The 26,335-nt window shown below is 36.5% G+C and overlaps 1 protein-coding gene across 1 annotated transcript in view; it reads left to right on the top strand.

The window, feature by feature from the left end:
• The window catches only part of BMT2 (base methyltransferase of 25S rRNA 2 homolog), a 93,018-nt gene that overhangs the window by 46,620 nt on the left and 20,063 nt on the right, over positions 1–26,335 (top strand). The window contains exon 4 of the mRNA XM_026509608.4: positions 25,737–25,851. Coding sequence (XP_026365393.1) covers positions 25,737–25,851 — 115 coding nt within the window. The remainder of the gene's footprint in view (positions 1–25,736; positions 25,852–26,335) is intronic.

Genomic DNA, 26,335 nt, shown 5'->3' with positions numbered 1-26,335 from the left:
CTTTCCTTGTTAGAGCTTGACTTTGTCCAGATTGTTTAGATCATAAGCAACCATTACTCACCACACTTCCATCTCCCTCCAATATATTCTTTGTGCTAAGTGATAAGAATGTGTTGCTAAATAAATGATAATCTTGATCAGAGCCAGAGGTTGTCTATTTTATCTGTTTTTCTGCTGTTTCTTGAAATGAGTGAGACAAAGGACAGTTGGAATTAATGGTTCTTATATGATCCACAGTATCTAGTAATTTTTAACTACTTGTCATTTATAAGCTCTAAAAATTGGCTTTGGAAAACTTTCTCATGTATATTTGACTCATGGATTCAAAAAGTGATAATGCTATTTATACATTGACTCTAAAAATGTGTTTTCATCTTGTGTTTTTCCCTCAAAAAGATATGAGATAGAAACCTCTTTTTCCCTTTCCCCTACTTCAAACCAGCAGGGTTAATAAATAAGGCCTACAGCATTGATTTTGACCATTTTAACCATAGAAACTTTTTTTAGAAGAAATAATTTATGTTCTGGTCAAAGGGTGTAGAAGTTGTAGCCTCCCAGTATCTCCCGTGTCTGCCTTTGTTGGCCCTTGAATGGACTCTAGAAAATACCTACAGCTCTGTAGAAAGCACTTTGAAAAAAACCACTGTTGTAAATTATACACTTGGGTAAATATTGCCAGCTTCTCTTATGTAATAAGTAAAAATTTTACATAGAGTATACATCTCCCTCTTAATGTATCTTGAGAAATTTAAGATGCTGTTGTTGACACTGGCAGCATGCCAGAGAGAAAATTATGTAGGAAATAAAATCCTGTATTTCCTTATTAAACTATTTAACCAAGCAGGGTGGGAATTCAGGGGAAAAGAGTAAAGAAATATGATCTTATACTATAACTGTTTTTGGAAAAGAGAACAAAGACGATATTGAATAAAAAACAACATAGGAGATTTAAATAGAAGTTTAGTTGAACAGGCTGTATAAATTTCTGCATATAATAAGGGTTTTTCTTAACACTTTTCTATTGTGTAAAGAATGAAGAACTATCAAATGAAGTTACACTATGAATTCTTGAGTTTTAAAAATGTTTTCTATTTTTTTAAATTTTAAGATTCCGTGTATACAGTTTTATAAAGAAACCAAAAAATGAAAATTTACCGAGGAATGTAAATGAACATTTCAAAGAGACATTAAGATGTAAAGGAAGCATAAAAGATAAAGTTTTTAGCCAAATTTTGTTTTTTTTAAGATTTTATTTTTTGATTTATTTGAGAGAGCGAGTGTAAGCGAGTCGGGGGAGGAGCAGAGGGGAGGGGAGAGAGTTTCTGAAGCTGACTCCATGCTCAGCATGGAGCCCGACATGGGGCTCGATCCCACAACCGCAAGATCATTACCTGAGGTGAAACCAAGAGTCAGATACTCAACCAGCTGAGCCACCCAGATGCCCCATCAAATTTTGTTTTCTAATCAGTGTGTTTTATCACCTGACTGAATGTAAATGAGAGGTAATATAGATTTGCTGAAAATAGAAACCAGTCTAACAGTATTTCACTTGTTGAAAAAGTTGTCCTTCAGTAAGTTATCTGCTTCCTAATAATCTCTTGACTTGTTATATAGATTTTTTTTACTAGAACAAGCTAATTTTCCCACTTATTTGCCTTTCCGTCATTAATAAATTCAGCAATTCCTTTCTGTTTTCTCTTCAGTAAGTTATCTGCTTCCTAATAATCTCTTGACTTGTTATATAGATTTTTTTTACTAGAACAAGCTAATTTTCCCACTTATTTGCCTTTCCGTCATTAATAAATTCAGCAATTCCTTTCTGTTTTCTCTTAAGGTATGATAATAGATAATTTTTTAATTGCTCAATCTTTCCATAGTCACCTTTTACATGTGGAAAAAATAGCTTTATATACAGTACATTTAGAAAAATGTATCCAAATACCCCCAGAGTACTATCCAGAGAACATGAGTATATTTCTACAGTACTGTCATATACCACAAAATTTATTAAAACTATTTAATAATGTTACCATACCTACATCACATTCCTTTTTGAGCATTCTTAATTTTGGTAAATTGTCTATCATGATTAAATTTGGTGTTAATTTTGTAGAAAGGTTTCAGAAAATTATATGGCTGTGATGGGTCATAGATTGCGATGGGAAGAATATGGAAAGTGTAATCTGAGAAGAGCCATCTGAGGGTAATAGTGTCTTGGAAGGGAATTTAAAGAGCTTATCCTAACAATGCTAAACATGAATTCAGAGATGGGATCACAAATATTAATATTTGTAATTGATTTTATGGGTTCACTTAATATTCCTAGCTTGTATCTTGGCTATATGTAAATACTAAGTACTCTAAACTAATTATACTTTAATAATATGATCCAGGGATACAGAACTGTGTCTACTTTAGTCATTGGAGTCCAGAATTTTTTTTGTAGGCAACTGAGGCAGCTTTCTGAAAGGGAGGGAGACAGAAAAGTTTCTGCCTAGTAACTTCTCCATTCTCATGAAGACCACCTGTACTACGTAAAATTGAATTCCACAAGATACCTTTTCATATTTAAAATAAGTCTTCATTTTGCTTAAGCTAGTTTAGTAGTTTTCTGACTATAGCAGATCAAGACAATGATTCTGTAAACCTTTGTCTTCATCATCACTGCCTATGCATGGAAACCCAGATGATGCATAGTGGGAGTCTGTGAACCACTTTGAATTGTATCAAAATATGATTTGTGTGTCATATGTGCATTGTTTGTAGGGGTGGAGAGAGAGCTATAGATTTCCTCAGATATTCAGAGGAGTCTGTTACTCAAGAAGATAAAGAACTACCTGTAGAGAGCATTGTGGCCTTTCCCTCCCCAGTGACAGAGTCCCTTACTATTCTGTCTCCATGTTGAAGCAGAGGCAAACTTTGGTTTATTATATTTGGATCTAACAGTGCCATAGTTATGCAAGTTTATATCCTATATATGGCATATTGAAAAGGGAGCCCCTTAGAGCTTTGCTGCTATCAGATATATAATCTGATAGATGTTTATAAAATTTGGCTCTTAAATACACTGTGTTGTAATTTTTTTTCCTAAAAAGTCTTGATTTTTGTTCATTTAATTATTTCCAACTGGAAGTTGATATAGACAAGTTTGAATCAGGCAAAGGAGTGCTATTTTATGCTCTCAAGAACTGATCTAAATTCAGAATGGCCTTTGGAGGTCATCTCCTCCAACCTTTTACTTTATTGATGAGGAAACTGAGATGCAAAAAAATACTAAAATTTCTAAGGTCACTTGTTAGTAAAGCATGAGTAAAGATGGAGTTCTGTTGATTATCTGTCTGCAGAGCCTTTTTTATTGTATCAGACTCGATACTGGTTTGTTTTTACTTTTAATTCAGGTATAGTTAACATAGAGTATTATATTAGTTTCAGGTGTATAATATTGTGATTCAATAATTCTGTACATTACTCAGTGCTCATCATGATGTGTACTCTTAATTTCCTTCACCCTGTTTCACCCATCTTCCCATCTACCTCCCCTCTGGCAGCTTGTTTATAGTTGAGAGTCTGTTGGTTTCTCTTTTTTTGTTGTTCAGTTGTTTTGTTTCTTAAAATGAGTGAAGTCATATGGTTGTCTTTCTCTGATTTATTTTGCTTAGCATTATACTCTCTAGATCCATCCATATTGTCTCAAATGACAATATTTCATTCTTTTTAATACCTGAGTAATATTGCATTCTATATAGAACACATCTTTATTCATTCATAATTATGGGCGGGTTGCTTTCATATCTTGGCTATTGTAAATAATGCTACATTAAACATAGGTGTGCATATGTCTTTTTAAATTGGTGTTATCATATTCTTCGGGTAAATACCTAGTAGTAGAATTATTGGATTATATGGTAGTTCTACTCTTTAATCTTTTGGGAACCTCCATACTATCTTCCACAGTGGTTGTATCAGTTTGCATTCCCACCAACAGTGTCAAGGTTTCCTTTTTCTCCACATCCTCTCCAAAATTTAGCCATTCTGACGGGTGTGAGGTAATATCTCCTTGTAGTTTTGATATGCATTTTCCTGATAAATGATGTTGAGCATCTTTGCATGTATCTGTTGGTCATCCATATGTCTTCCATCAGTGTTCTTTTACTCCTGTGACATTTTGTACACTCCTCTAGAATGCAGTCATTGCATTGTATTCATGTTACACATTTGCATGTGTGTCTTCTTCTTTGCACTGAATTCCTTGGGTGTCAGGACTCTTACTCAACTTGTTATCGCATGCTTCTAACCAAAGACAGGCAGGTACAATAGATACTCAGTAAATGTTTGTCTTATTTTAGATATATATACATTTAAAGCTATTTTTTAAATGATACTAAAGGTCCTTGGATTTTTTTGTAAAAGATTTGAAATCTGTTTAGATAAGTAATTTCAATTGACTTCTAAACTAATATTAAACAGTCTTCACTATATATGATTATGGCTTTTTAATGTAAACTTTTTAAAATTGTCTTCCAAAATTTAATCATTATTTCTGATTTTAAAAATTGAGCTTTTAGATTGACAATCCCCATATTTCCACATCAAAAATTAGAACATATGATCTGGCAAAATTTTGTTCATTTTGTTTTTTATATTCTGTGAGTAAAAGGTACTCTGAAATATGGTTTGAATGCCAAGATACTGGAATTTCAAGATCCTTCAGCTGCAGTTTGGGAGAGTGTTTCAGTTGGTACAAGATTGATTTATTTTGGCCCATGTGATTAGTGATCCCGTAAGAATTTATTAAGGTTAATTCTTAGGATAGCTCTTCTTAGTATTAATATAGAAAAATTGTTTATCTCCTTAGTGGTAAAATTATAAGTAGCAATTTAAGAGAAAATTGCAAAACTCAGTCATTTATCTGTTTTTGGTTTTTTAACTATTTTGTTTGCAGAAAATTTCTAGAACGTCCATAATCCAAAAAGGATAGTGTCTTACAAAAGTTTTGTAACAGATGGTTTTTAAAATAGAAAAATGCTGGGAATGAGGTAAATAAAATGTATAAAGAGTAACATGAAGCCACAGGTTAAGGTTGATATAAACAATACCTACTGAGAATTCCTGTATAATTGTTAGAAGTGAGTGATGAATTTAGCTCATAGTCACTGCGGGTTTTCTAGAAAGGAAGTACTCCATTCCTTCAAAATAACTTTCTTTCAACTAGACAGCTTTCATCTAAGTGAAATGAAGTTTTCCAGGCTTAATTTATTTCACACTTAACTCTTTAGTGGGAGTCCATAAATAGAATTCAGAAGGGTCCATGGACTTGAATGAGAAAAAGATTGTTTTTTATTTTCAATCACTTCTAATTAAAATTTAGCAGTTTTCTTCTATTAATATAGGCAGCAAAAATCCAGTATCTGTGATATTTTCACTTATAAAAATTACAGATTTAGGTATTACAGTTACCATATATTTATTCTCAACATGACTTTAAAATTACCATAGTTATTAGATTCATTGCTACATCATTATTTTACTAAAGAAAAAAAGTTAAGTCTTTCAGTATACATGTATTCCAGTATATAATTTCAGTATATTCCCTTGTATTTCAGTTTATTTATTTAAGGAAAGGGATCCATTACTTCACCAGACTGTTGAAGGGGTTTATGATCCAAAAAATATTTAAGAATCTCTGAGTTAGAGGAGGAAGCTACACATGGTTGTATGATGTTAGATTCTTCCTTTCAGAACTCCTATTCATCCAATAACTGGATTATTTGAATAGTCACTGGCATTCAGCATAAGTAATATTAAAGTCATAAATATTTTTTGCAATGAAGTTAATATTTGTTTGAAAACATTTAATAACAATGAGCATGCAGTTCCAAGGAGTTCCTTAGAACTTGTGTTATTAATAGCTCTATACTTTCTATACTAAATTAAAATCTCAGTCGAAATAAAAAAGGCTATTAATGAGATGCCAAAAAAAAATGGAGGTTCTAACTGCTAGGATAAATGAGACAGAAGAGAGAATTAGTGCTATAGAAGACCAAATGATAGAGAAGAAAGAAGCTGAGAAAATTAGAAATAAACAACTACTGGATCATGAGGGGAGAATTCAAGAGATAAGTGATACCATAAAGGAAAACAATATTAGAATAACTGGGATTCCAGAAGAAGAAAGAGAGGGGCAGAAGGTATATTGGAGCAAATTATAGTGGAGAACTTCCCTAAAGGAAACAGCCATCAAAATCCAGGAGGCAGAGAGAACCCTCCCTCAGAATCAATAAAAATAGGTCAACACCCCGACATCTAATAGTAAATAAAGCTTAACAAAGCTCAAAGACAAAGAGAAAATCCTGAAAGCAGCTGGGGCCAAGAGGTCTGTAACCTTCAATGGCAGAAACATTAGATTGGCAGCAGACCTATCCACACAGACCTGGCAGGCCAGAAAGGACTGGCATGATATATTCAGGGTACTAAATGGATAAATATGCAGCCAATAATAGTTTATCCAGCTAGGCTGTCACTGAAAATAGAAGGTGTGATAAAAAGTTTCCAGGACAAACAGAAACTAAAAGAATTTGTGATCACCAAACCAGCCCTACAAGAAATATTGAAAGGGGTCCTCTAAGCAAAGAGAGAGGCCAAAAATAACATAGACCAGAAAGGAACAGAGACAACATAAAGTAACAGTCACCTTACAGGCTATACAACGGCACTCAATTCATATCTTTCAATAATTACCCTGAATGTAAATGGGCTAAATCCCCCAGTCAAAAGACATAGGGTATCAGATTGGATAAAAAAGCAAGATCCATCAATATGCTATCTGCAAGAGACTCATTTTAGACCTAAAGACACCTCCAGATTAAAGTGAGGGATGGAAAAACATTTATCATACTAATGGACATCAAAAGAAAGCTGGGGTGGCAATCCTTACGTCAGACAAATTAGATTTTAAACCAAAGACTGTAATAAGAGATGAGGAAGGACACTATATGATAATTAAAGGGTCTATCCAACAAGATCTGTTATAAACATTTATGCCCCTAACATGGGAGCAGCCAATTATGTAAGCCAATTAATAACAAAAATCAAAGAAACACATTGACAATAATACAGTAATAGGGACTTCAACTCCCCCCCTCACTGCAATGGACAGATCATCTAAGCAGAAGATCGACAAGGAAACAAAGGCTTTGAATGACACACCTGACCAGGTGGACTTCACAGATATATTCAGAACATTCCATCCCAAAGCAACAGAATACACATTTTTCCCAAGTGCACACGGAACATTCTCCAGAATAGATCACATCCTGGGTCACAAATCAGGTCTCAACCGGTACCAAAAGATTGGGATCATTCCCTGCATATTTTCGGACCACAATGCTTTGAAACATTCGGAACTAATCACAAGAGGAAAGTTGGAAAGAACTCAAATACGTGGAGGCTAAAGAGCATCTTACTAAAGAATGAATAGGTCAACCAGGAAATTAAAGAAGAATTTACAAATTTCATAGAAACAAATGAAAATAAAAACACTACTGTTCAAAACCTTTGGGATGCAGCAAAGGCTGTCCTAAGAGGGAAGTGTATAGCACTACAAGCCTTTCTCAAGAAACAAGAAAGGTCTTAAATACACAGCCTAACCTTACACCTTAAAGGAGTTGGAGAAAGAACAGACAAAGCCTAAACCTAGCAGAAGATAAGTAATAAAGACTAGAGCAGTAATAAAGTAATAAAATAAGTAATAAACCTAGCAGAAGATAAGTAATAAAGATTAGAGCAGAAATCAATGAAATAGAAACCAAAAGAATAGCAGAACAGATCAGCGAAACTAGGAGCTGGTTCTTTGAAAGAATTAGTAAATAAGATTGATAAACCCCTGGCCAGACTTATGAAAAAGAAAAGAGGATACCAGTCAGAATGGCTAAAATTAACAAATCAGGAAATGACAGATGTTGGCAGGGATGTGGAGAAAGGGGAACCCTTCTACACTGTTGGTGGGAATGCAAGCTGGTGCAGCCACTCTGGAAAACAGTGTGGAGGTTCCTCAAAAAGTTGAAAATTGAGCTACCCTGCGACTCAGCAATTGCACTACTGGGTATTTACCCCAAAGATACAAATGCAGTGATATGAAGGGGCACCTACACCCCTGTGTTTATAGCAGCAATGTCCACAATAGCCAAACTATGGAAAGAGCCCAGATGTCCATCGACAGATGAATGGATAAAGAAGATGTGTTGTGCGTGTACACACACACACAGGAATATTATGCAGCCATCAAAAATGAAATCTTGCCATTTGCAAGGACTTAGATGGAACTAGAGGGTATTATGCTAAGTAAAGTTAAGTCAATCAGAGAAAGACAATTATATGATCTCAGTGATACACGGAATTTAAGAAACAGGGCAGAGGATCATAGGGGAAGAGAGGAAAAAAATGAAGCAAGACAAAACCAGAGAGTGAGACTAGGAAACAAACCGAGGGTTGCTGGAGAGGAGGGGGCTGGGGGAATGGGGTGGCTGAGTGATGGACGTTGGGGAGGGTTTGTGTTGTGAGTGCTGGGTGTTGTGTAAGACTGTTGAATCACAGACCTGTACCCCTGAAACAAATAATACCATTATATGTTAATTTAAAAATATTTTTTAAAAAATGAAAGCACTGATAAGGCCAAAATGCAAATTCTCGCAGAAACCCAGAGGAGAAAGCAAAACCCAAAGCAGCCTTTATCCAAACTGGCAGACTTGAACTCTGGTTTTCATACTCCACTGTTAGAGCTGAAGTTCCAAAGAACTGCTTTCTCAGTTTAAGAATGAACCAGAGTAAATCTACCTCATTCACCCAGAGCATGACAGACCTTGACAAGTTGAAACTACAGGACATCCCAAGCACACTCGTAGTCCAAATTTACATCACCAGCATTGTTCAAAAAAATTCAGATCCTGAATTTATTTAGACGAAAGTGGTCCTACATTGGCAGTATCCCTAGTTGCCTGATGGAAGCAAAAATAAATAATTTTGCTCAAAAATATTCATATATAAGATAAGTAAACCACTCAGAGTAAATCATTAAGCATATATGGGAACAAAGTGCCATGATCTAAAGCCAGCAGACAGCAGGAACAGATCTAGAAAGGCCTCAGATACTAGAATTTATAACATTTTTTATAAAATAAACTATCGTTGAAAAAGAAAAGAGGGGCATCTGATCTCTGCTCAGGTCATTGTTTCAGGGTCGTGAGATCAAGCTCCAAGCTGGGCTCTGCACTGGGCATGGAGCCTGCCTCGGATTTTCTCTATCCCTTTCCCCTTCCCCCCTCCCGCTTTTTAAAAGAATTGCTTGAAAATTTCTACAGGGACTAGAAATGTTAAGGATTTATTAGCCTTTTGCAAAGCTTAAATTTAAAAAATAGAACTTGTAGAAATAATAAAATAATTAAAATAACTCAATATAGAGCATGAACTGAAGAGGAAATTACTGAATTAGGTGAGACAGATTAAATGAAATTATCCATAGTGCCATGTACAGACAATATTCAAAAAATAGAATTAAAATGCTTAAAGAGACAAAATGTTGAGAAAGTCTAACTTCTTATTAGAGTTACAGAAGGAAAGAATGGGAAAGCAAACCTTTACTAAAAGAAACCTACACATATATTTCATGCAGTAGGAAAATGAACCCAGATGGAAAGCCTGAGGTGAAAGAAGGAATGAAGAACCAAAAAACTGGCAAATATGTTGGTAAATGTAGACATTTATAAAACAATACGTGGAAAGACTTAACATCAGTTGTGTGTGACAGATTTGTGTCCTGAAGCCTTTGTATGGTCTAGGAGAAGGCTAAGGTTATTCAATAGTTAAATATACATTTTCCTAAAAGAATAGAAACTGTAAAATTTTCAAACCAGCAAAATGAAAAAATATTTATAATTGTTAAAATTTTAAAGGAAAAATCTAAAACCACTTCTCAACCTCGGCTATACAATGCATGCACTTGGGGAACTGTTAAGATCCTACACCAATTAAATCAGGATGTCTGAGATTTTAAAGTTCCCAGGGTGAAAAGAAACAGAACAGATAGAACAGATGGAAAAGTGTAAAGTAAGATAATAGATATAAATCAACATATGTCAGTAAATCACATCATAATCTTGGGGCGACGGGGCGGCACAGTCTCTTAAGCATCCAACTCTTGGTTTGAAAAAAAATGGAATTGGACCATAAACAAAAGTCAATTACATTTGGATTATAGACCTACAAATGTGAAGGGCAAAACAATAGAGCCTTTCAAGGGTAATGTAAAATAATCTTCTTGACCTTTGCGTAGAGGAAGATTTCTTTAACTTACACAAAATGACATTACAATTAAAAACATGCTAAGCAAGGGGCACCTGAGTGGTTAATTGGTTAAACATCAGACTTGGATTTCGCTCAGGTCATGATCTCAGGGTCATGAGATCAAGCCTCTAGCTGTGCTCTGCCCTTTGCTTGGAGTCTGCTTGTCCCTCTCCCTACTCCCTCTACCCCCCACCATGTGCATGTACACTCTCAAATATTTATGTATGAGAGTGTACATCATCCATGCTCGGAGTGCAGAGTCTACTTGAGTTTCTCTCTCCCTCTTAAGATTCATTAATAATTAATATTTTGCTACATTCGTTTCATATCTATGTATGTAGATACACTTTTCCTTTTGTTTTTTTCTGAACTCATTTGAGTTACATGCTCAAGTATTTAGGGTTGAAGTATCACCAGAGATCAAGGACATTTGCCTACATAGCCACAATACAATTATCATCACTCAGAAATTAATGTTAGTATAGTTATGTAAAAGAGTTTATATCCAAATTTTCCAGATTGTTGTAATAATGTTCGTAACTGTAGTTACAGTTTGTTACAACTGTAACATTTGTAATTGGTTGTTTGATCTGAGAACCAAAGATTAGTTGAATTATCAATAGATAGGCTTCATTAATCTAGAACATTCCCTGTGGTATAGATTCGTGTTAAACATATTTGGAAGGCATACTACACAGGTGATACTGTGTTCTCTGTAAGAGAGCACATGTCATTTTGTCCCATTCTCAGTGATGTTAAGTTCAATCATTTGACTAAAGTGGTGTCTGCCAGATTTCTTCACTATAAAGGTTTCTGTATTCTGTGGGGTTATGCATGAAAACTGAATTTCCTGTTCCTTGATAATTTTCACCAGTGGCTTTAGCATCCATTAGTGATGTTGCTTATTTCAAGTTTGTGTTATTGTAGTTATTAGAAAATGGTAAATTTTCAGTATTTTACTAGCTTTAATATTTATTGGTTCTTCTCTTCTGTAAAGAACAGCTTTCCTTTTGACTCTACTACAGTCAGTAGTCTGTACTGTACTACAGCAACATACTAAGTAAAATTCAGGTTTTCTTTGCATTTCTTTTGTCCTTAAAATATTACCTATTAAGATTATTATAGTCAGAATGCTATAGTTCAGAAGGTACTGAATTCTTTTTCCTGTTACTTGATACATACTAGGTTCCTTACTTTCCCTTCTTTTTGTTTTGTGTTTTTAATTATCCCTGTTATTTAATTTTATTTTTGAATATGTAAAACACTACTGACTTTAAAACGTCTTAGATGTCCTGTCCCTTCCACCTCATTTCCAAATGAGGTTTTATTAATTCTGGTTTTCCATCCTGAGGTTTTGTTTTTTGGTTTTTTTCAAAAATGAAAAAAAAAAAATCCTTTCATTCAAATCAGTTTAAGAGATCTTTCTTTTCTGCTTCCTTAAAGACAAATGGATGGCTTTTAACACCTTCTCAAGAACTGAGAGAGCAAGCATTAAAAAGCAGTAAGACTATACAGCATTTGAACAACATGATTAGCAAACTTGCCCTAATGGCTAAAAACAGAAATGGTACCCCAGAACTACAAAGTAATATTCATTTGAACCATACATGTAACTTTTATAAACATGTTTTATAAAAATTTATAAAACAGGGACGCCTGAGTGGCTCAGATGGTTGGCCGTCTGCCTTTGGCTCAGTTAATACTCCCAGGTCCTGGGATCCAGGCCCGAGTTGGGCTCCCTGCTCAGCGAGGAGCCTGCTTCTCCCTCTACCTTTACTCTTCCCCCTGCTTGTGTTCTCTCATTCTCTCTGTCAAATAATCTTTTTTAAAAATGTATAAAACAAATATAAGAGTCAAATGAGTATATTCACTTATTTATTGAAATATAGTTAACACACAATGTTACATTAGTTTCAGGCAGACAACATAGTGATTTGACGACTTCGTAACTTAGGCTGTGCTCACAAGTATGCCTACCATCTGTCACCATACAATGCTAGCACAATACTGTTGACTATATATTTCCTATGCTATACCTTTTAACCCTGTCCCTGTGACTTACTCATTCTATAACTGGAATCCTGTATCTCCCATTGCTGCTTCACCCCTTTTATGCACCACCACCCCTTCTCTGGCAACCGTAAGTTTGTTTTCTGTGTTTATGGGTCTGTTTTCTGGTTTTTGTTTGTTGATTCATTTTCTGTTTAGATTCCACATGTAAATGACATTGTGAAATTTTTCCTTCTGTTTCTGATTTATTTCACTTAGCATAAGATCCTCTAGGTCCATCCATGTTGTTGTAGAGATTTCAGTCTTTTTCGTGGCTAATACTCCATATTGTGTGTGTGTGTGTGTGTGTGTGTGTATGCACACATACATATATACCATTGTATATATATGAAATATATATACTATATGTATTCCATTGTGAGTGTGTGTGTGTGTGTACACTACATTTTTATCCATTCATTTGCCAACGGACCCTGGGTTGCTTCCATATCATGGCTATTGTAAATAATGCTGCAGTAAACATATGGGTGCATGTATTTTTTCACATGTTTTCATTTTCTTTGGGTGAATACCCACCAGTAGAATTACTGGGTCATATGGTATTTCTCTTTTTAATTTTTTAAGGAATTTCCCTACTGTTTTGCACAGTAGCTGACCCAGTTTGCATTCCCACCAGCAGTGCACAAGGGTTCCTCTTTCTCCACATCTTTGCCAACACTAGTCATTTCTTGTCTTTTTGTTCTAGCCATTTTGGCAAATGTAAGTTAATAGCTCACTGTGGTTTTGATTTGTGATGTTGAACATGTTTTATGTATCTGAATGGCCATTTGTGGAAAAATGTCTACTCAGGTTCTCTGACCATTTTTTAATTATTTGTTTTTTTGGTATTGAGATGTATGCCTGAGGAAACAGATATACAAAAATGTTGCTAGGACCTGTGTCAAAGAGATTACTGCCCATGTTTTCTTTTAGAAATTTTATGGTTTCATGTCTCACATTTAGGTCTTTAATCAGTTTATGTTTTTGTGTGTACAGTCTAAGAAAGTTGTCCAGTTCTATTCTATTCTAGTTTTCCCACTTATTGAAGAGGTGGTCTTTTTTCCATTGTATATTTTTTGCTTTCTTTGTTATAGATTAATTGACCATTTAGGCTTACATTGATTTCTGAACTCTTTTCTATTGATCTATGTGTCTGATTTTGTGCCAATACTACACTGTTTTGAGTAGTACAGCTTTGTAGTAGTATTTCTTGAAATCTGGGATTGTGATACCTTCAGCTTTTTCTTCTTTCTCAAGAGTCTTCAGGGTCTTTTGTGGTTCCATACAAATATTAGTATTATTCTAGTTCTGCGAGAAATATTGGTATTTTAACAAGGACTACATTGAATCTGTAGATTGCTTTGAGGAGTATGGACATTTTAACAGCATTAATTCTTCCATGGGATGGAGTATCTCCATTAGTCTGTGTTGTCTTCAGTTTCTTTCAGCAGTGTTTTATAGTTTTCAGAGTACAGATCTTTCTCCTCCTTGATTTCAAGTTTATTCCTAGGTATCTTATACTTTTGGGTGCGATGGTAAGTGGGATTATTTTCTTAATTTCTTTTTCTGCTACTTTGTTATTAGTGTACATAGGCAACTTCTGTGTATTAATTTCGTATCATGCAACTTTACTGAATTCATTTATTCTGGTAGTTTTTTGGTGTAATCTTTAGGGCTTTTTATTTATACCATTGTGTCATCTGCAAATAATGAGAGTTTTATACATCTTACCAATTGGGATGCTTTTTCTTTCTTTTCCTCTTGTGATTGCGGTGGCTGGGATTTCCAGTACTATGTTAAATAAAAGTGGTGAGAGTGGACATCCTTGGCTCCTTCATGATCTTAATTGAAAAGCTTTCAGTTTTTCCACCATTGAGTATGATGTTAGCTGTGGGTTTTCATATATGGCCTTTATTATACTGAGGTTTTTCCCTCTAAACTGACTTTTTTGAGAGTTTTTATCACAGATGTTGAATTTTGTCAGATGCTTTTCCTTGCATCTAATAAGATTTTTATCCTTTTTGTTGCAGCATTGTATCACATTGATTTGCAAATATTACAGCATCGTTGCATTCCTGAAATACTTCCCACTTGATCATGGTGAATGATCCTTTTTTTAATGGATTGTTGAATGCAGTGTTTGCTAATATTTTGTTGAGGATATTTGCATCTATGTTTATCAGTAATGTTGGCCTATAGTTTTCTGTTTTTGTAGTGTGTTTGTCTGGTTTTGGTATCAGGCTAATGTACGCCCTGTAGAATGAATTTGGGAATCTTTCTTCCTAGTCAAGTTTTTGGAATAGTTTGAAGGGTACAGGTATTAACTTTTCTTTAAATGTTGGTAAAATTCACCCATGAATCCATCTAGTCCTGGACTTCTGTTTGTTGGGAGTTTAATACATATAGCTGATTGAATTTCATTAATAAAAAAATGTATTCAGGAAAGATTGTATATTTCTAGGAATTTATTTTTTTCTAGATTGTCCAGTTTGGGGCATATAATTTTTTATAAAAATTGTCTTATAATCTGTTGTTACTTCTCTTTCATTTCTGATTTTATTTGAGTCCTCTTTTCTTTCTTGATAAAATTGATAAACCTTTAGCCAGACTTGTTTATCTTTTCAAAGAACCAGTTCTTGGTTTTATTCGTTTCTTCCTTTATTTTTGCTCTAATCTTTATTATTTCCTTTCTTCTACTAACCTTGACCTTTATTCTTCTTTTTCTAGTTTCTTTAAGTTTAAAGTTAGATTGAGCTTTTTCTTGTTTCTTGTGGTAAGCCTGTATTACTATAAATTTCCCTTTTAGAAGTCCAAAGATTATATGGACCATTGTGGTTTTGTTTTCATTTTTTTCCACGTACCTGTGATTTCTTTATCAACTCATTGGCTGTTCAGTAGCATGTTGTTTAATCTCCACTTGTGTTTTTTCCAGTTTCTTCCTTGTGACTGATTTCTACACCATTGTGGTCAGAAAAGATGCATTATATGATTGCAATCTTAAATTTATTGAGACTCGTTTTGTGCCCTAACATGTGATCTGTCCTGGAGAATGTTTCCAATGCACCTGAAAAGAATGTTTTTGAATGAAATGTTCTCTGTGTATCTTTGAAGTCCATCTGGTCTAATGTGTTGCTAACGGTTTTCTTATTGATTTTCTGCCTGGATAATCTATCCATTGATGTAGGCAGGGTGTTGTTAAAGTCCTACTGTTGTGTTACTCTATTTCTCCATCTATGTCTTGATACTTTATGTATTCAGGTACTCCAATGCTCCAATGTTGAGTGCTTAGATATTTACAACTGTTAGATCCTCTTGTTGGATTGATCCCTTTATCATTATGTAGTACCCTTCTTTGTGTTTTGTTAGTCTCTGTCTGAAAGTCTACTTTGTCTGATTATTGCCACCCTGACCCCCCTCCCCCCGCTTCCAATTGCATGGAATACCTCTTTTCATCCTTTCACTTTGTCTGTGTAAGTCTGAAATGAGTGTCCTTATCCATTCTGCCATCCTTCATCTTACAATTGGTGCATTTAGACCATTTACATTTAATTATTGATAGGTATGTCCTTATTGTCATTTTGTTAATTTTTTCCCTGTATTTTGTAGTTCTTCTCTGTTCCTTCTTCTCTTGCGACTGAAGACTTTCTGTAGTATTATGCTTAATTTTCTTTCTCTTTATTTTTTACCTATTAAAGGTTTTGGGTTTGTGGTTACCATGAGGTTCATCAGTCCTAAGTTGATGGTCACTTAAGTTTGAACACAGTTTAAAAGAACTTTTTACTACCCCCTCCACATTATGTATGTTGTCATATTTTACATCTTTTTATTGATAATTTTCTTCTACTTATGGCCTTCTCCCCCCTCACTTGAAGTCCCTTTAACATTTCTTTTTTTTTTTAATGATTTTTTATTATATTATGTTAGTCACCATACAGTACATCCCCGGTTTCCGATGTAAAGCTCGATGATTCATTAGCTGCGTATAACACCCAGTGCACCATGCAATACGTGCCCTCCTTACTACCCATCACCGGCCTATCCCATTCCCCCACCCCCCTCCCCTCTGAGGCCCTCAGTTTGTTTCTCATAGTCCATAGTCTCTCATGTTTCATTCCCCCTTCTGATTACCCCCCCTTTCTTTATCTCTTTTTTCCCCTACCGATCATCCTAGTTCTTATGTTCCATAGATGCGAAAAATCATATGATAGTTGTCTTTCTCTGCTTGACTTATTTCACTTAGCATTATCTCCTCCAGTGCCGTCCATGTTGCAGCAAAAGTTGAGAATTCGTTCTTTCTGATAGCTGAGTAATATTCCATTGTATATATGGACCACAACTTCTTAATCCAGTCATCTGTTGAAGGGCATCTCGGCTCCTTCCACGATTTAGCTATTGTGGACATTGCTGCTATGAACATTGGGGTGCATATGGCCCTTCTCTTCACTACGTCTGTATCTTTGGGGTAAACACCCAGTAGTGCAATGGCTGGGTCATAGGGTAGCTCAATTTTTAACTTTTTAAGGGACCTCCACACTGTTTTCCAGACTGGCTGTACCAACTTGCATTCCCACCAACAATGTAGGAGGGATCCCCTTTCTCCACATCCTCTCCAACAATTGTTGTTTCTTGCCTTGTCTATTTTTGCCATTCTAACTGGCGTAAAGTGGTATCTCAGTGTGGTTTTGATTTGAATTTCCCTGATGGCTAATGATGTTGAACATTTTTTCATGTGTCTGTTATCCATTTGTATGTCTTCATTAGAAAAGTGTCTGTTCATATCTTCTGCCCATTTTTTTTATTTATTTGTTTCTCGTGTATTGAGTTTGAGAAGTTCTTTGTAGATCTTGGATACCAGTCCTTTATCTGTAGTGTCATTTGCAAATATATTCTCCCATTCCGTGGGCTGCCTCTTAGTTTTTTTGACTGTTTCCTTGGCTGTGCAGAAGCTTTTTATCTTGATGAAGTCCCATAAGTTCATTTTATCTTTTGTTTCTCTTGCCTTTGGAGATGTGTCATGAAAAAGGTTGCTTTGGCCGATGTCGTAGAGGTTGCTGCCTATGTTCTCCTCTAGAATTTTGATGGATTCCTGTCTCACATCGAGGTCTTTCATCCATTTGGAGTTTATTTTTGTGTATGGTGTGAGAGAGTGGTCAAGTTTCATTCTTTTGCATGTAGCTTTCCAATTTTCCCAGCACCATTTATTGAATAGACTGTCTTTTTTCCACTGGATGTTTTTTCCTGCTTTATCAAAGATTAGTTGCCCAAAGAGCCGAGGGTCCACTTCTGGGTTCTCTATTCTGTTCCATTGGTCTATGTGTCTGTTTTTGTGCCAGTACCATGCTGTCTTTCTGATCACAGCTTTGTAGTACAGCTCGAAATCCAGCATTGTGATGCCCCTAGCTTTGTTTTTCCTTTTCAACAGTTCCTTGGAGATTCGGGGCCTTTTCTGTTTCCATACAAATTTAAGGACTATTTGTTCCAGTTCTTTGAAAAATGTCCTCGGTATTTTGATTGGGATAGCATTGAAAGTGTAGATTGCTCTGGGTAGCATGGACATTTTAACTATGTTAATTCTACCAATCCATGAGCATGGAATATTTTTCCATCTTTTTATGTCTTCCTCAATGTCTTTCAAGAGTGATTTATAGTTTCTAGAATATAGGTCCTTTACATCTCTGGTTAAGTTAATTCCATGGTAACGTATGGTTTTTGGTGCTATTGTAAATGGGATGGATTCCCTAATTTCTCTTTCTTCAGCCTCGTTATTCGTGTATAGAAATGCAACTGATTTCTGAGCATTGATTTTTGTATCCCGCCACATTACTGAATTGCTCTATAACTTCTAATACTTTGGGAGTGGATTCTTTTGGGTTTTCCATATAGAGTATCATGTCATCTGCGAAGAGAGACATTTTGACTTCTTCTTTGCCGATTTGGATACCTTTGATCCCTTTTTGTCATCTGATTGCTGTTGCAAGGACTTCTAGTACTATGTTGAATAATAGTGGCGAGAGTGGGCATCCTTGTCGTGTTCCTGACCTTAAGGGAAAGGCTTCCAGCTTTTCCCCATTGAGAATAATATTTGCAGTAGGCTTTTCATAGATGGCTTTTATGAGATTGAGAAATGTACCCTCTATTCCTACACTCTGAAGGGTTTTAATCAGGAAAGGATACTGTATTTTGTCAAATGCTTTTTCGGCATCAATTGAGAGGATCATATGGTTCCTGAGTCTTTTCTTGTTGATATGATGTATCACGCTGATCGATTTGCGAATGTTGAACCACACTTGAATCCCAGGTATGAATCCCACTTGGTCATGATGGATAATTCTTTTAATGTACTGTTGGATTCTATTAGCAAGGATCTTGTTGAGGATTTTGGCGTCCATATTCATTAGGGATATCGGTCTGTAATTCTCCTTTTTGATGGGGTCTTTGCCTGGTTTGGGGATCAAGGTAATATTGGCCTCATAGAATGAGTTTGGTAGCTTTCCTTCTGTTTCTATTTGTTGAAATAGCTTTAGGAGAATAGGTATTATTTCTTCTTTGAATGTTTGGTAGAATTCCCCAGGAAAACCGTCCGGGCCTGGAGTTTTGTTATTGGGAAGGTTGTTTATCACTGACTCAATCTCTTCATAATTAATTGGCCTGTTTAAGAAATCAATTTCTTCCTGTTTCAGTCTTGGTAGTTTATAGGTTTCCAGGAAGGCCTCCATCTCTTCCAGATTGTTTGGCATATAGCTGTTGATAATAGTTTCTAATCTTCGAATTTCATTGATGTTGGTAGTGACCTCTCCTTTTTCATTCATAATTTTAATAATTTGGGTCCTTTCTCTTTTCTTTTGGTTAAGTCTTGCCAGTGGTCTGTCAATTTTATTGATTCTCTCCAAGAACCAGCTTCTAGTCCTGTTGATCTGCTCTACTGTACTTCTGGTTTCTAATTCATTGATTTCTGCTCTCATCTTGGTCAACTGCTTCCTCGTGAGTGGATTAGGCCTGTCCCTCTGTTGCTGTTCCAGCTACTTGAGTTGAGAATATAAAAACTGCATTTTAGATTTTTCTATTCTTTTGAGTGAGGCTTGGATGGCTATGTATTTCCCCCTTAGGACTGCCTTTGCAGTATCCCATAGGTTTTGGACCGTTGTGTTTTCATTCTCGTTGGTCTCCATAAATTGTTTAAATTGATTTTTGATTCCCTGGTTTATCAAATCATTCCTGAGCAGGATGGTTTTAGTCTCCAAGTGTTTGAGTTTCTTCCAAATTTTTCCTTGTGGTTGAGTTCCAATTTCAGAGCGTTGTGGTCTGAGAATATGCAGGGGATAATTTCAATCTTTTGGTATCGGTTGAGACCTGTTTTGTGTCCCAGAACATGGTCTATTCTTGAGAATGTTCCATGGGCATTAGAATAGAATGAGTATTCTTTGGTTCTGGGGTGTAGTGTTCTATATATACCTATGAGGTCCAACTCGTGGAGTATGGCATTCAAAGCCTTTGATTCTTTGCTTAGTTTTTGCCATGGTGTTCTGTCTATTTCTGATAGTGGGGTGTTGAGGTCCCCTACTATTAATGTATTTTTATCTATATGTCTCTTTATTCTGGTTAAGAGTTGGCTTGTGTATCTTGCTGCTCCCCTCTTGGGGGCATATATATTTATAATTGTCATATCCACTTGTTGGATATATCCTTTAAGAATAATATAGTGCCTTTCTGTGTCTCTAACTATAGTCCTTAGTTTAAAATCCAATCTATCTGATATGAGAATTGCCACCCCAGCTTTCTTTTGAGGTCCATTTGCGTGAAAGATGGTACTCCATCCCTTTACTGACAGTCTGAATGTATCTTTGGGTTCAAAATGAGTCTCTTGTAGGCAGCAAATGGGTCATTTCTTTTTATCCAATCTGCAACCCTGTGGCGTTTATGGGAGCATTTAAGCCATTCACATTGAGACTGAATACTGAGAGAGAGAATTTTAATGATGCCATGTTGCCAGTAAAGTCTTTGTTTGTATTGGTTGTGACTTTCTGCTCTGTATCACTCTTGGGGCCTTTTTACCTTTATAGAACCTCCCTTAATATCTCCTGTAGGGCTGGTTTCGTGGTTACAAAATTGGTTAATGACTGGCGATTCTGGAACGTCTTTATTTCTCCATCAATTCTGAATGACAGCCTTGCTGGATAAAGGATCCTTGGCTGCATGTTTTTCTCTGAAAAAGCTTTAAAAATGCCCCCCCCCCAACCCTTTCTCTCATTCCAGGTCTGTGTAGACAGGTCTGATATAATTCTGATACCTTTGCCTTGGTACGTGAGAAATTTCTTTGCCCTGGTCGCTTTCAATACCGTATCCTTGGATCTAATATTTGCGAAATGCACTATGACGTGACGTGGCGTAGGTTTGTCGTGGTTGAGCTTGGGTGGGGTCCTCTCTGCCTCTTGGACACGAATGTTTGTTTCCCTTGCTAGATTAGGGACGTTTTCAGCTACAATTTGTTCAAATATCTCTTCTAGACCTCTGTTTTTCTCCACCCCCTCGGGGATGCCGATGATTTCTGATATTGGATCATTTCATTGAGTCAGTAATCTCCCGTAACCTACATTCGTGGGCGTGGATTTTTTTAAGTCCAGCTTCTGTTTTCGTTTTTTCTTCTACTAACCCATCCTCCAATTCGCTAATACGTTCCTCTGCCTCGGTGACCCTGGCCGTCAGAGCCTCTAGTTTTGACTGCATTTGGCTCATAGAATTTTTAATTTCTGTCAGATTCGCTCTCATTTCCGCCCTTAGGGATTCTATATTCTCAGTAACATTTTCGTTAATACTTTTTTCAGGTCTACTCATCATCTTGACCATTGTTGCTCTGAATTCCATTTCTGATAATTTGATTACATCCATATCCATTAGTTCTGTGGCAGAGGCCACAGACTCATTGTCTTTTCTTTGATGGGGGGGGACTTCTCCTCCTCGTCATTCTGATGAGGAGAGGTTGCGGGGTTGTCCAGAGCCCAAATTATTGACTGGGACCCAGGCCATGCGCCCTTGTTTTATAGGGATCTTAGGGATGTGGGCTTCTTCTTTAAAGATTTTATTTATGTGGCAGAGAGGGAACACAAGCAGGGGAGTGGGAGAGGAAGAAGCAGGCTCCCAGCAGAGGAGCCTGATGAGGGACTCCTTTCGGGAACGCTGGGATCACGCCCTAACTGGAAGACAGGTGCTTAATGACTGCGCTGCCCAGGCGCCCCAGGATGTGGGCTTCTTGATTTTTCAGTCTGCCTTCTGGAGGAGGGGCCTGCCGCGCCGATACTCAGGCAACCCTGTTTGGGTAGAGTCTCCGTGTCCCCTGCGAGGGGGGATGGGGATGGGCACGCTGTGAGCCGGTGTTTCCAGGCTTTTGTTCTCTGGCGGCTTTCCCTGGCGGTTTGCTGTGCCTCTTCTGAGAGAGCAGCAGTGGCCGAATCTCAGCCTCTGTCACAGAACAGAGGGATTGCGGCCCATTCTCCACTGATGTTCTCGCCACTTTAACTCTGTTACTGTTGGTGCTGCTCAACCCTGCAGCATCCCGGGATGCGCGCCCCACCACCCAGTGGGACCCAGCCCTCACTTCCAGGGTTGGTGCGTCTCTGTCCTTTGTGTTTCTAACGCCGCCAGCCGCCCCGCGCTTGCTCCTAGCTCACCGGTCTCAGTCCGCTCTCTCGCAGGTGCTGTCAGTGAGTCCGCCCGCTCCCCAGTGCAGGTGGCTACCGCTTCCCGGCGTCCGGACACGGCAGCTCCCTCCCCCTTCCGTTTATCTTCCAATATCTGTGCGTGGTTTCACGGCTTCCTGCTTCGTACCTCAATACTCAGCACTGGAGATGTTCATTTGTAGAGATCCAGATGTATCTTCCTGCGTCTCAGGCTGATTCCGTGGATGTTCGGGCTGGTCTGGTACCTATCCAGCTCGACTCAGGGGACGGGCTGAAAAAGGGGTCCCCTACTCTTCCGCCATCTTAACGCCCCCCTTTAACATTTCTTATAAGGCTGGTTTAGTGGTGATTAATTTTTATTTGAGAAAATCACTCCTTTAATTCTGAACAATCTTGCTGTCTAGAGTAGTCTTCGTAGTAGGTTTTTTTTTCCTTTCTGTTCTTTGAATATATCATGCTACTCTCTTCTCTGTCTTGCAAAGTTTCTGCTGAAAAATCAGCTGATAGCCTTACAGGATTTCTCTTGTACATAACTTTTTGCTTCTCTCTTGCTCCTTTTCTCTGTCTCTAACCTTTAACATTTTAATTTTTGAACCTCCTTTATGTAACCAGCAATGATATTTTTAAAAGTAGCACTTATCCATAAGGAGAAAATGATAATACCATCAAAAAATGAGATACCAAGAAATAGAAGTCCAACAAAAGATATAGGAGACAATTTAAAAAAGCTAAATAGAGGGAGAACTATGTCGTGTCCATGGATTAGAAGACTGAGCATGGTAAAGCTGTGAATTCTCCCAAAATGATCTTTACACTTAGTGTCATTCTTGTCATAAATCCCAAGGGGATATAGTATATGAAGCTATTGCTATATAGCAATGAATGTTAATTAACTGTAGAAGTGCAGGTGACTCTTAAAAACAGTATTAAATGAAAGAATGTCACAGAAGCAAAATATACTATAAAACTGTATTGTTTAGGGGGGCGCCTGGGTGGCTTAGTCAGTTAAGCATCTGCCTTCAACTCAGGTGATGATCCCAGGGTCCTGGGATCGAGCCCTGTGTCAGGCTTCCGGCTCACCGGGAAGCCTGTTTCTCCCTCTTCCTTTGCTCCTCCCCTTGTTCATGCTCTGTTTCACTCTCTGTCAAATAAAATCTTAAAAAAAAAAAAAAAAATTCTCTCTCACCCTCTCTCAAAAAAAGAAAAACTGTATTGTTTAGGCATGTGGTCTTAGGTAGTAAGACTATAAAAGGAAATGAAGAGAATGATTACCATGAAAGGATGGATGAAGGATGTCATCAGGGAGGGTCATGCTCCCAGGGTATAAGGAGTGTTTCATTTCTTGACCTGGATGGTAATTACTTGGATCTTCACTTTGTGATCACAAATATGTATTTGATGCAAATAAAAAATTAAGGAGCTGAACCAAAGAATCTGAAACAGACTTGGGTACATAGTGAGAATAAATCCCATGATACTGTTATTAGTGATCGTATCATAATGTTAACTTGAATGATTTAGAATACTCCATCTAGATAGAAAATCTAATTTACAAGAAGCACTTTTGAAGAGACTGTCAGGAATTTGCTAGACAGTTCAACAGAATCTACTAGTATATAATTTGAGGCAAATTCTGCTTTTGCTGTGTTCAGGAAGATCATTACTGGATTAACCACAAAAAAATTCCATCCATAACATTAACAGCTAACAATATTTACCACTTTTGAGCACTTGCCATGTAGCAAATATTGGTCAAAAGTTATAAATGCATTATTTTATTTAATCCTGGAAACAACTATAAGTGTGGGCACATAACTGTCCCCATATTACACAGGTAAAGGACAGAAACAGGTTTTGATCCTCATGTCTCTGATTCCAGAACTCTTGTTCTTAGTCCCTGTAATCCTTACTTGAGGCTAGGATTATCTAATAGTGTATATGTTATTGTTACAGATATTCATTTATTCTAACTGGTTATGATTTAGGTATTCAAATTTGTATTCAGCAGCAAATGTTAGCTAAATGCCAGGCATGTCTATGGCCCCTATCCTAGATCTTTTGCTCTACTTAGCAGCTTGGAACCTGTGCCACATAAGTTTGCTGGCATCTTTCTTCCTTGGGACCTAGTGTATCGTGACACTTCCAAGTGTCAACTTTACAGATCTTTTTTTGTTAAATGCATCACCCATACTACATATTAAGCTGCTTCCTGAGTGGCTGCAGTACTGGAAATTACCTCTTGAAGTGGCTCTTTGCACTGGCAGAGTTGCTAGCTATTCCTCTCAATAATGGACATTCATCTAGAGGTCATTGTCAGAGGTACTGACGGAAAGTGAAGTCCCTCTTGAGTTATTTCCTTATACCCTCATGGCTCTTCTGATGAGTTCTTAATTACTTCATATTGTTTTTATCATATTATACCCTCCCATATACTCTATCATTCATAATCAAATGGTGATGGTGGTCATGTCTATAAAATGTTAGGCATTGTGCTCTTCGTAAAAAATATAACCCCTATTTATTGCATTCCTTTTCTGAAAAAAATCAACTTTGTTATTTTCACTTACAGTGCCTTTTTCAGGACCTTAACCTTCTGTCTGTAGTTGAACATCTCCCAGTGGATCCAAAGGAAAATGGTAGCCAAGGCGTAAGAAAGAGAAGCTGGACAGGTTCTCTCTGCCCTTTATACTTCAGAGAACCAAGATTCTATTTTTACACATTCACCTATATTTTCTTTCCTTTATTTTTCCAATATGTTCTCATAAATTTTTTAAAGGAAATTATCAGAGGAAATGCAATATGTCTGAAGTTTATTATTGCTTTACTATCTGAACAGTAGGACTACAGGCTTGGGTCCAATAAAATCCAGTTTCCTTTATCCTTACTTGCTGCTACGGAGATCGATAGTAGTTGATACAATAGTAGAAAAAAGAAGGTGCACAAGACCAGAAATGACTATTTTTGGACATGAGGAAAGCTCTTGCACATAATAAAAATTTTTCGTAAGTTTAAAAATACTATTTATGATGTTCTTTTGGTTCCTTTAAATTACTGAGAAAATTAAAGTCCAAGGACATTGTTATATTGACTAATGAGATTTGATTTGTGAATGCATTCTACAAGGACAGTTTTCAAAGTGTGGTCTGGGGATTTGAGAACCTTCCAAGATCTCTGTGGTGAAAAATTATTTTCGTAATACTAAGATGTCATTTGTCTTTATGTACTCTCTCATGAGTGTAGAGTGGAGTTTTCCAAACTACATGGCATGTAATGTTACAACAGCCTGTACACAAAAGCCCATATGAGAATTCATCTGTCCTCTATTAAAGCAGGCATTAAAGACACTTAAAAATGTTAAACAATTCCTCACTTTTTATTATCTTTCTAATCTAGATTTTTCATTTTAAAAGTATAATTTACATTTTTAAAAATCCTGCAGCATGTTAAACAAATATTCACTGTTAACTAATTTTAATTTCAGATATAGTATTGGTACCTATAACCCACATATATGAAAGGTCTTTAGGGCCCTTAGTAATTTTTAAATGTGTAAAGGGATCTTGAGACGAAAAATTTAGCCAATGATTTATATGATTTTTCTCTCAAATACTTGAATTTTTTTCTTACACTTTGTTTTATCCTATAAAAGGTGAACTGAAAATCATCTATTTTTAGGTTGCTACAGACCTCAGGAAAGATCAGATTACTTGATGTTGGCAGCTGCTTTAACCCATTTCTGAAGTTTGAAGAATTTCTAACTGTTGGAATAGACATTGTACCTGCTGTAGAGGTATGCATAGTTCTGTTTTGTTTTGAGACTTGAAGATCTTACAAAGGAAAAGCACTGCCTTTACAATCCTAAAGTAGCAACTGTGTATTCTATGAACAAGTTGGTAAGAAATTTCTGTTCAAAAGCAAATATTCCATGGAAATGTTTGAGCATTTAGTTGACAATGTGGTACAGATCAAAATAACACTGGTTTTTATCTATTGTTGTAATCAACAGACTTTAGTAGACTGCAAAGATTTCCAGATAGCTGTAAGATTTGGGCTTTTGAGACAGTTAAAAGTTAGTAGATGAAACTACTTAAAATGTTTCCTAGATTTTTTTTTCTTAATGACAAATTCATGTTTTCCATTCTACTTTTGATAAAACCTTAGGCACCAAAATTTGTTACAGATTGCATTTTTAATGTTATAAAGAGAATGTGTTACGGTGTAAATTTTTCACTCTGCTGCTATATTCCTAGCACTGAGAAGAGTGCCTAGTACAT

This window comes from Ursus arctos, unplaced genomic scaffold, assembly GCF_023065955.2.
Source record: "Ursus arctos isolate Adak ecotype North America unplaced genomic scaffold, UrsArc2.0 scaffold_3, whole genome shotgun sequence".
In the NCBI taxonomy this organism is placed as follows: Eukaryota; Metazoa; Chordata; class Mammalia; order Carnivora; family Ursidae; genus Ursus; species Ursus arctos.
The sequence above is the reverse complement of the archived record's forward strand: the minus strand, read 5'-3'. Positions and strand labels throughout refer to the sequence as shown.